This window comes from Dendroctonus ponderosae, unplaced genomic scaffold (assembly GCF_020466585.1).
Source record: "Dendroctonus ponderosae isolate FM_Combo_2020 unplaced genomic scaffold, Dpon_F_20191213v2 Dpon_F_20191213_1, whole genome shotgun sequence".
Taxonomy (NCBI): domain Eukaryota; kingdom Metazoa; phylum Arthropoda; class Insecta; order Coleoptera; family Curculionidae; genus Dendroctonus; species Dendroctonus ponderosae.
This window is the reverse complement of record NW_026017110.1, coordinates 52,521,575-52,532,668: the sequence shown is the minus strand read 5'-3', so window position 1 is coordinate 52,532,668 and position 11,094 is coordinate 52,521,575. Positions and strand designations below refer to the sequence as shown.

The following is an 11,094-nucleotide window of genomic DNA, read 5'->3' as shown; positions in this document are numbered from 1 at the left end:
GGGGGTTGTTCAAAAGTAGACTTTATTATTGTTTACAGAAAAATAGAAAATATTTTGAACTTATAAGATAGGACATAAGTAGATCCCATGGGTTTTATTGTAGAAATTTCTCTTCCGTAAATAAAAAGTGATTTTTATGGAAGGAAAATAGTGAATATACAATAGGAAATCAGGCGTTTAACCTAGATTTTCTTCCTGCTATTCAACGATTTTAACGGTGTAACCGAATCTTCTAATTATTTGTACTATAAGCAGACCCAATGACATAATTTTTGTTTAAACACTAATCTGAAAACCAAAATCTTAATGCAGGCAAGTTTAGTTGTTTCTGTAATGTTGAGACGCGATTATTTGAAAACCCCTGAACCAAAAGCAAGAAAGTAGTAACCAATTAAAAAGCTAATTGAACGCCCTTTAAAACGATGTGCCACTTGACCCCCCTTCCGATTTAAGATTCTAAGGCTGAGATCTACCCGTCCAAGGGGGTTGAAAGAAGGAGGCTAAAAACATTAATCTAAAATGTCCCCCTTACAAATAAAATTTACGGGTAATGGGTCTTTCCGATTTTCCATATTTTAAACTGCAAGACAGATATTAAGGGTGGGAAGGTTTCAAATTGACACCCGGTATAACATTAGAAGTAGATTTCATTTCATAGAAATTGTATAGAATAAGTGATTTTGTCTTTCATAAAATTATAAATAATAGCCATATGGCATTAATAACAATGTGGATCCATGCTACCAAAAGCGACTTTTCCAAATTCTTCCAAGAATTCGCTAGTGAAAAGTTTAAAATGTTTTATATTTTTAACACATTTTAGCAGAGCAATGTTGCCTATAATCCGTATCCTTTTCGTTTAGGACGCTAGATCCCATCGTCATCCGTAAATGGCACAAAGCCCGCATATCTGGAAAAGGGAAAGAGGGCATTTTACAAGTTGACAATTCAACCATAGTTTTTGGCTACTCGGACACCCCTATTAGGGACTTTGTGCTTGACTCGCCACTCTACGTAGGATCTTTCCCGTAATAACCATAAAAAATGGAACAAGCCTCTTTTCAGCAGACACTTTTTTCACTGTAACGATGGGCTTTTCTTTTGGGATTTTTGATATACTCACCGCATTTCGATGCTCAATGGCTCCCATTCATCACATAATGCATTTAGTAGATTTCAGCTTTATTAGTGTTCTCTCTAAGTACGAGAGTTGGAACTTTAATTGATTCTTCACACTTCAAACATCGACCGTATTTGCTATGAATCAACACCAGCCAATCTCCACTTGGTTGTCGCGATATATTAGGGCCTTATTTGCTTCCGAGAAACACATACACAATAGGAAACGACTAGATGGATTTAGGCAATGAATCATATTATCAGAGTGATAAAAGCTTAAAAGCTAAAATGTAGTAATATCAAGAGGGACACAAATCGCGTTACCAAAGAGAATTAAATTTTGAGTGTGCTGGTATTAAACTAATAATTTTCCACATTTCAAGAGTTGTGAGTTAATAAATCGATTTTTGTAGACGAGAAAAGTCAATTTTGCTGGTCTAAAATATATCTGTGAGAACAAATTCTGCTTGGAAAATAAAAACCTTAATTCATATGTTACCACCCTTTCTAATCCATGGATTCGTGTCTGAGAGGATTATCTAGGAAAAAACTGCTCAGTTGGAGCTTATATTGTTCGAAAAAAACGAACACTTTTCGGAAAGCTTTATATTTCATTCGCTTGGCGAAATGGACAGCATAAAACGCCGCACATGAAAATATAAAGGGATTTCCCCACACTTTTCTCTTTAAAGAATACCGAAAATTGACAATTCAAGTCCCCTATACTTACTAAAATTCTTCTCCGAATCGCTCTAATAATTTAGGCCATCAATTCAATTATTTGTTTTGAGTATAGGTATTACAAAATTAAATTTTGTCAAACTACACAATAGTGGTGATCGTTTAGCAGACTAAACTGTTTATTAAATTATTTCCGAATAGAAAACCTAATAATAAATCATGTGAAATTCTAAGCCCTGGTAATAAAGGTGTCTGCAAGAGAATAGGCTCCGAAATCAAATAGAGCAAATAATTTACATTTGCACCAATTTCAGTGAAAGAGAAGATGAGAACAATCTGTTCTCCTTTCCCGGATGGAATAAGGGATTCCGAGGAATCATTCAAGGACTCACCGTAAATGGAAATCCGTTGCCGATAACAAACATATTATCGGACTGCTCATACAATCCCTCCAACAATAGTTGCGCATCGAACGTGGGATTCTATGAGGGATTACCATGTCCCTTACACAAAAATCCTTGTCTAAATAATGGAATATGTGTTCCCGACTTGGACCATTTCACTTGCCAATGTCCCTCAAAGTTTAAGGGAAAGCGTTGCGAAATTGGTAAGTACATCTCTGAATCAACGTATCTTTTGTGCTTTTTTATTCAGAGGGTCAAGTAGTATTCGACTGGGTACGCGGTTAAACACACATGATTTCATTTCTTCCTGATAGGCTATTTATTTGTTTGCTTAACGGGGCATTGAAAATGAGAATTGTATACTGCGACATGTAAACTCAGTGAAAATGGAAAAACTCGTAGAGAATTTGCAGGAAATTTGTCATGTAACATGCAAATACTGAAAAAATCTCCGCAACACGAAAGGAATTGAAAAATTCAATTTTCGTATAATTTGTTTATAAGGCCGATCAAACAAGGGCAAATTGCCTGTATCAGATTTAAACAACCAATTGAAATTTAGTTTGCAAATTAATTTGCTTAATTTGGTTGACAAACTTTATATGAATAATTTTTTATTATCCTATACAATGTCTTGCTTTACCTTGATTATTACGACTGCAGCACGAATAGCTTATGGGGGTCATTAATTGACTTAAGCTATCCAAAATGCAGGAGAGATTTTCCCCTTTAAAAAGAGCCAAGAGAAACAACAAAGGAACTAAATATCACTTTGCCAGCCAATTTGAAAAATTCAACGATTATTCAAAAATGTATTTGTCATCCGTTGCTTCAATGTTCAGTGGACTGAGCGAGATAAACTCCAACAAAACACTAAAATATGCTCAATGTTTTTGTAACTGACAATTCTCGATGGCTGATTTTTGGCCAATTTGATTGCCGCTATCTGAAACGCTAGGAAAGGGCAATCATTTCAGCCAAATGATATTCATTACTGCATAAATTACCACAGTTGTTTCGTACGTACTGCCTACAAACAATTTATAGGAAAATTAGGCCGGCGTAATGTTGAACGTTATTGAAAAGGTGAAACATTTATCTCGAATGAAAGCACTTATAAAAGTGCGCTTTTCAAATTGAACATATTTCATCTGGAAAATATAAATAATATTTCAAGTTAATGTTTCAACGGATCTTTGCTGGTGTTTTAGCTCCCGTATATATAAAGACCTTCAAAGGCAATGACGCGTCATCATACTCTGATATTATGGAAGCATCGCCTTATTATGTTACTGAACTTAATGAACACCCTTCGGTGTCTGCAATATTGATTAAATCAAAGGGATAAAACCGCACTTTTTATATTATGAGATGCTTTTTGTATTCAAATTTACTCGTATTCCCGTCGATACTGCAAACTAGCATAGCAAATTTAAAAAATCTGAAAATTTTTACAATTTTTGTGAAGGCGATATATCTATTTTAATTGCGGTAGTTTTGAGTAGAACTTCCAACAGTTTACCAATAATAATAAACCAGAAATCCAATAATACGTAACTTCGCTTAAATCCCATTCACATAGCGTGTGTTAGCATCAACTAATTAGTTTTTCGTTAGAGACAATTACGTGAAACTTAAACTTGCCGCATTTTTGCATATTAGTTTAATAAAGCTTCCTTATTTTAATACATGAATTTTGCTTTGCACCCTTCTATCACTTTGCCCTTAGCCGTAGAAGGAACTTCAACGAATGCTACATAATTAAATTACTTTATAAAGTCTGCTTTCGGCGGCTCGATTAAATTGGTGGAGGCAATATTAATTAAAATCTTAGTTACATTAGACGCATATATTCTAATACAATTAGGCTGCGACCACAACGAGAGTTTTCGCCTTTGCGCCACTTACGCAGCGTGTAACAGAAGAAGTTTTAAATTTTCATTCTAGTAAAGGTCTTCATTAATTAGCTTTTATTCGCGGCCCTGTCAGAACTGAGACACAATTAATTATACAGTCGTTCCCATCAATAACTAACTTATTAAAGGCTCGCCTCTTTCATTTTAGAACTCGCCTAAAGAATGACTTATATTAGTTGGAATCGCTCAGGTCGCTTCCGGTTATACTTTAAGTTTGTGGGATAGAAGACCGAAAAAATCAATCAAGTTACACTTTCTTTTCTCTAGGCAATTAAGGTTCAGCGTGACATCCATAGAGCTAGCGTCAAAAATTAACTGCCAAAATTATTAAACATCTTCCGACTTGACATGGTAATGTAAATTGTAAATTTTGGGTATTTTGTTGCAATTTTGAAGCATTAAATGACAATTGGTCTAATTATTTACGTATAATTGAGCGTAATAATTACTGCCATTAAGCCTGCTTAATAATTATTTTAGGAGACACTGCAGCAATACCGAATCATTAGTACAATAATGATATTTGACTGCCCAATAAAATAATTGCAGCTTAATTTCAAAACACCAATTTAATAGGCAAAGCATAAATTTTAGTAACTAACTGATTTGTTTAAGTGACTAAGAGTTAAGAAGAAATCACGCAATAATGTTAATTTAATTTTGCACGCCATACATTTTAAGCAAAAAGAAAATTTACTTTAAAATTAATTCGTGAAATAATTGGAGATTAGAACCATAATAAATCGCCACACTTTCTTCATGAAAGAAATAATTAATATTGTATGTTAAGCAGCCAGGTAATCTAAATATAAGCCAACCCCTAAAGGTTGATAAATACACTGACACCCTGATTTTAATTTATTAATAACTTCCGTTTATTTAGAACGGTCGAATTATAAATCTCGTGTCAGGAAAACTTGATATTGCATGAATTAATACATCAAACGTAAGAAAGTGTAATGGAAAAAAGTTAAAAAGCTTTAGATATAATCATGTTTGCGCTTGTAAGCAATAATTATCTTTCAAATATCGTGACGTGTTGGAACAAAGCTTAGTGCCTTCAGGCAAATCAACAGCTGATGTAAAAAGAGACCTTCCGATCAGGTATGACAGTATTACCCTCTTTCACCCTGCGAATGTGGCCAAATATTTATTTCAGCAATTATTACACCATACGCGCCTAAAGCCCTTTTAACAGTTAACAAAAAACTGAACCCCTAACGTGTGTAATTAATTAATTCTTCACCGTACAGAAAGTGCCGGACCAAACGAAAAGTTTATACTAAATGGATCATTTTTATTCTATACGCTTAATTGTTTCTTTGTTTGAAATGTTTCCATTTTACAGAGGATCACGGCCCCATCAAATTCACTGGAAATACCCATTTGCAGTACAAGTTAAAAGGATTTAGAAGGTAAATGAATTAGGTATTTCGAACCCACAGAGCTCTTGCTAATACCCATCCTTTAAATATCAGCGAACCCACACAGCATTACTGATTATTTTTGGTTATATTTGGTCAAGCGAATACATTAAATTGTTCACGTTGCGGAGTTTTGTGCAAATCGTGTTAAAAATGTATTATTATACCCGCACGATTCATTTTCTTTCGCAGCCACTGTTTACTAAATTTTATGTCATAGTTTAGTTTAGTTGCAACAATGTTTTAAATGAAGAATGAAGTTGTACATAAAAAACTGACATAAATATCTCACTAATTTCATTTTTATTAGCTTGTTCAAAATATTCACTGTAAAGGTCAAATAGTAGATAATGAGAAAATAAAGGTTTGAAATTGTGCATAAATGTCCGTAATAATTCTCCTAGGAAAGGGTGCACACCACATACGAAGGTGAGGCGATTGGCCGTTGAAAAACAAATTTTTAAAAAATTTGGCAAAAAAACAAACAAAAAGCCCACAATCCGGCTCATCAACGCACTTTAGTAGGAAATTTCTGGGAGTTTCCAGAATTTTTTCAGTTACGTCTCCAATAACCAGAAAATTCATAAAAAAAAACGACTTTTATCTTCCCAAGCCAAGCGTTAACGCACAACTCAAAGCACTAAAAAATCGCGTCCTATATGCACTAGTTGTGGGAGAAAAGTAACTAATCGGTATTCGAGTATTCGTTACGAATCAGTGTCCGAAGTAACGACTGATAATCAATACCAGTAATCAGTACCAGTTCGATACAGATTGATGCCGACAGACGGGTTTTGATTTTCAACGTCGCCCGTTTCTAATCACTAAAAAAAAACAGCGTTGCCCGTTGTAGAATTTGCACTTGAATAACTGATCCGAAGTAACTAGTATTGAATCCAAAAGTAACTAGTCGGTACGAGTATTCAAAAGTAGTCAATCTCCTCACCCCTAATATGCACATTTGCTCGGCCTCGCTCGCATCGCTTGACCACTTGCAGCATCGCATCGCGCAGCTCGGTCGCCGGTGTGCACGTACCCTTACACAAAACTATCGTGACTTTTCATTCAGCAAAGAAGATTTTAAGGAATACTTTATTAAATATTTAATTGTACAATTAAAACGAATTGATCCAATCCAGATCCACAAAACCCAAACCCAAACAGATCGCACTGTAAATTGCTGATACTAACTATTTGTTTCTTTCTAACACAGCAATAATCATACTGATACCGCAAGTCAAGTAGTTGTCCAATTGAAACGAAAGAGAAAAGAAACCGGAATTCTCGATTACAATGAGGAGGATGAACCGTAAGTTAAGTTTTATTTAACCGACTAACTTTACTAATAATGATTATGACTATGGGTTTTAGTAGGTAATTTATCGGAATTAATTCGGTTGATGGAGCGAAATAACTCAGTTTGAAATTTCAATTATTAACCGTTAATTATCCGGGAAATTTGTAATTGTGCTAAAGTAGTGCAAGAAAATGAGTGATGAAACATTTATTTCAAGTTGCTGACAGAGCAGCAGAGTGATGACAGAAAAAAATTTATATTGACCCGTTTATTTTGGTCCAGGTCCACGTAGAAAGCATCCCATTTAAACTTTTCTCCGGGGCCCTATAAATTTTTAAGTTTGTTTCGTGTGACCTGCCACCTCTTACATATAAAGAAGACTCGCGTAGTTTTAGAAATTCTCTGACATCAAAGAAATTGAAATTTTATAGCTACTTACATTACTGACTACCACTTAACCCTAACAATAACAATCACTAATTTGAATGTAGGTAGTAAAAGGAATATTTTTTAGGCGAAAATCGGAACTGGGAAACGACTATAAATTTCAGATCCAAACTTTTGTCGCTGATGGACTGTTATTATGGCGGACTAAAACGAAAAGGATTGCCCGAGAATATTTTGCGATTGCAATTGAAAATGGATTTCCGCAAGTCAGCTTTAACCTGGGTAGAGATAAACGGTTCTTTTCTATCAGGTTAGAAATATTCTGTTTTTGCGGAAAATAAGTATCTGTTAAAATAATAGATACTTTTTTTAACGTTACTTATTTATGCCTCATTAAATTTGCAGAGCTACCAAAAGAGTAGACGATGGACATTGGCATATAATTCACGTGAAGAGAAAAAAACGAATTGGTATGATATCGGTGGATGGTGAAAGAATTGTTAGGGGGCGATCAAGTCCTGGGTCGAAAAGTCTACGAACGACTGCCAAATTATGGATCGGTAAGAATTTACTCTTCTAATTATTTTTCCACAATTTCCTAGATAATATATATTTTTCATTTAAAGGAAACCACATATTTTTGCTGGTGCAAATATGATGGAATGATAACAAGACAAAACCCCAATTTTAATTTCGAGTGCCGAATGTGGCTTTTTACATGACCTCTACTTATTTTTTAAATTTTCCTTTTCCTTTGTGGCATTACGTCTAGCGGACCCAAGGAAAAATTCTTCAAAATTAGTCGGTTGACAACAACAGTGCATAAATAAAACCGAAATGGAAGATAGGCGACTGCGCTTTAAAGAAATTACAAGCTTAATGTTGCGTAAAAGATAAAGTGTAAATTATTAGGCAAATAAAAAGAATGTTTAGTAATGAACTTCGCAAGCAGCTAAATTTGTTTCAGGATAACATTTCTTTGCGAATTATACTGCAAAGTCGACCCCGTAAAATTTTCAATTTCGAGCCCGATTTGCATTTTGCAGGAAGGAAATATTAGAATAATTAGTATTTAATTATTTTCCCACAGAAAATAATCGAACCTTCCATTGAAAAGAAAGCAGTTTGTTTCGGAGAAAAAAATGCGCCTTGGATATGTCCTTTCTCTACTGATTCCTGCTCCTGCTAAACTTTCATACAAATGCGAATTTATAATATCAAAACCATTTAATATTTCAGATGACAAAGTTTTTGTCCGTTATTGCCAATGGAAATTTTAATTTCTTATACTTTAATGGTAATACTTGAAATCAGTATTTAAAACTTGGGACGGGAAGTTAATTTTTGCAAATTTAAAAACTTTAAGCAGTTTTAAAAGAAATTCTGGCTACTGTTTTACAGTTTGTGCAGAAATCAAAAGACACTGCCATGTGTCCGTTCTTGTTAAGAGTTAATCTTCGATGTAAAAGTATTTGTACAAACACTGAAATATAGACCAATTTGAGACTTTTTGAAAAAATCGCATATCAAAATCATATTCATCATATCAACACGGATGGCTTCATGCGTGTTGCAAGTATAAATAAGCGTGGCCAATATTATAGTCCAAAACATGAAAAGAGGCTTCAACTATTAAGTATAGTTTGCAATTATGACATTTTGACTTATTTATTATTTAAATAAAATTTGAAATACATGCTTTTGCTGAAGCTAAGTGTTTTGATATTATAGGCGGAACATCATCCTTGCCTCCTGGTTTACCAGACGCATACTATAAAGGATTCTACGGTTGTATAAAAGAGTTTTTAGTTCACAACAAACCTTTTAACCTACTATCAAACATCGATGGAAAAAAGGTCAATTTCTGTCACGTCAACGACGTTTAGAGAACCCTGCAAATTTTCTTTTGCGGTATTTTATGTGAGACTGAATACTTATTGACTTTCCAATAACGTCTAGCTTAGGAAATGTATTGATGTATATAGTAATATTGTTTACCTAAATGTTAATGCAATCAGAAGGCTTTGAAAAAAGTAAGTTTTCTTCTAGTCCTGTAAAATATGTTAAACTTTCCCGGTGTGTTTTCTACCAAATTTCGTGATTAGGTGCGGAAACTCGCGTCTACAATCAACTTATATTCAATTGGCTTATATTTATAAAATTGTTTAAATGAAGAAAATGATTGTTACAATAAGATTGATATAGTAGTAGCTTTGTTTACGTGTTCATTAGCTGACTTGTATCTATATTTTGTCTACAAGTCGATTTACCACTCAAATAAATAATTAATCAGTACTGTAAATTATCATATTCAAATCCCATTTTCAGTTTTTTCTTATATGAAGCTATTTTAAAAAATCGACTTGTATCAGTACAGCAAACCATAAAATATGTTCACGGTATATTACTTGCTAGTTTTTAAATTCTGGAATCTTCTAAACCAATTGTCTCCAAACCCGCTTTTGATTATCAAAAAATGTGATTCCAGTAGAGCTTAGAAAAAGCAGTTTAATCAATTGCAAGTTTGTGTAAAACTTAAAGTTTAAGGCCTACATAGGGTATAATGCAGCGCTTAAATTTAGAAATCCTGTGAAGGTTGACTCCTTTCAGCATATCGTTCCCCTTGAAAGTACTTGAATGTTTTATTGAAAATTGTGTTACTCATGCGTAAACCGCAATAAGAAACATATCTTTGTTATCAAAGATTCGTATTTAGAATGAGTCATTCAATCATGTAACTTATTCATGGATACTGATCAGTGTGAATACTGTCTAATGCATATCACATGTAAACTAGACTTATAAATCCATATCATTTAGCATATATTTTGTATTTTATGTTATAATTAGCCTGTTATATAATGACGCAAATTAATATTTACTGTTAATAACAAATTTCATGGAATTTGACTTTGTTGGAACCAGGGAACTCTATCAATGCTAAATAGAGATTTACATTTAAATTGGCCAAATTAGTTTAATCGCAATGAAATTGCTCGTAGTGCATACCTCAATTCACGACCTATAACTTTTTACTGTAAAACTACCACTAAAGACATTTCAAAAATGTTGATAAAATCATAAAGTTATGATCTATTTAACGTGCATTTATGTTGATGATCAACTCAATAGTTAAAATTATAATATATTAAAACAATATAAATATGTTTGAATTTCGAAAAAAAAAATTCGCATTTTACAATGCTGGTCACTGCCCATGAATAGATTTAATAATCTTTTGAATTGCATAGCTAGAATAATCTCAAGAAGAATGAAAGAAGATGTCTGCATAGTAGGGGATATCTTCTTTGGGAAGCATTCGAGTTCGATCGTTTCAATGTAAAATAATACCATTGGTATCTTGGTTGAATGTTATTCAAAATTATCAAGTTTATGGATTATTCGTACATATACGCTTTGATGTTGATTGATGTAAATATACTTTAGAAAATCGTACTAATATTTTTAGATTGCGTTAAGTTTTAGACCATTATCAAATTGTACTATCTAGATATTCTAGGCAATAACAAATACCCTAGGATAATAAACTAGAATATTTTTATTTTTAAAATAGTGTCTGTACAATATTATTGCAATAAATATATTTTTTTTCTAAAGACTTTGTTACTGTTATGTTACTTAACAACCTCAAACATTCTGCATGCCATTCTAGTGAAACTGAAAATAGTGAACAATTTAACTGTAAATAAGTGAGAATATGTACATCTCTATCTATGATTCTAAGCATTCGACAACACACAACTGTCAACACACAACTGTCAACAACAACTTGACACAACTGTCAACTTTTCATAAATTTTGATTTAACGCTATGTTTTTCTTTGATGCGAACAAGCCAGGATAAG

At 33.3% G+C, this 11,094-nt stretch overlaps 1 protein-coding gene across 1 annotated transcript in view; it reads left to right on the top strand.

Moving 5' to 3' along the window:
- Nucleotides 1-10,832, top strand: part of LOC109533785 (agrin) — a 232,861-nt gene extending 222,029 nt beyond the window's left edge. The window contains exons 25-31 of the mRNA XM_048668179.1: nucleotides 864-1,028; nucleotides 2,115-2,407; nucleotides 5,469-5,535; nucleotides 6,758-6,853; nucleotides 7,356-7,538; nucleotides 7,634-7,788; nucleotides 8,960-10,832. Coding sequence (XP_048524136.1) covers nucleotides 864-1,028; nucleotides 2,115-2,407; nucleotides 5,469-5,535; nucleotides 6,758-6,853; nucleotides 7,356-7,538; nucleotides 7,634-7,788; nucleotides 8,960-9,114 — 1,114 coding nt within the window. The 3' untranslated portion in view covers nucleotides 9,115-10,832. The remainder of the gene's footprint in view (nucleotides 1-863; nucleotides 1,029-2,114; nucleotides 2,408-5,468; nucleotides 5,536-6,757; nucleotides 6,854-7,355; nucleotides 7,539-7,633; nucleotides 7,789-8,959) is intronic.
- Nucleotides 10,833-11,094: the final 262 nt, after the last annotated feature.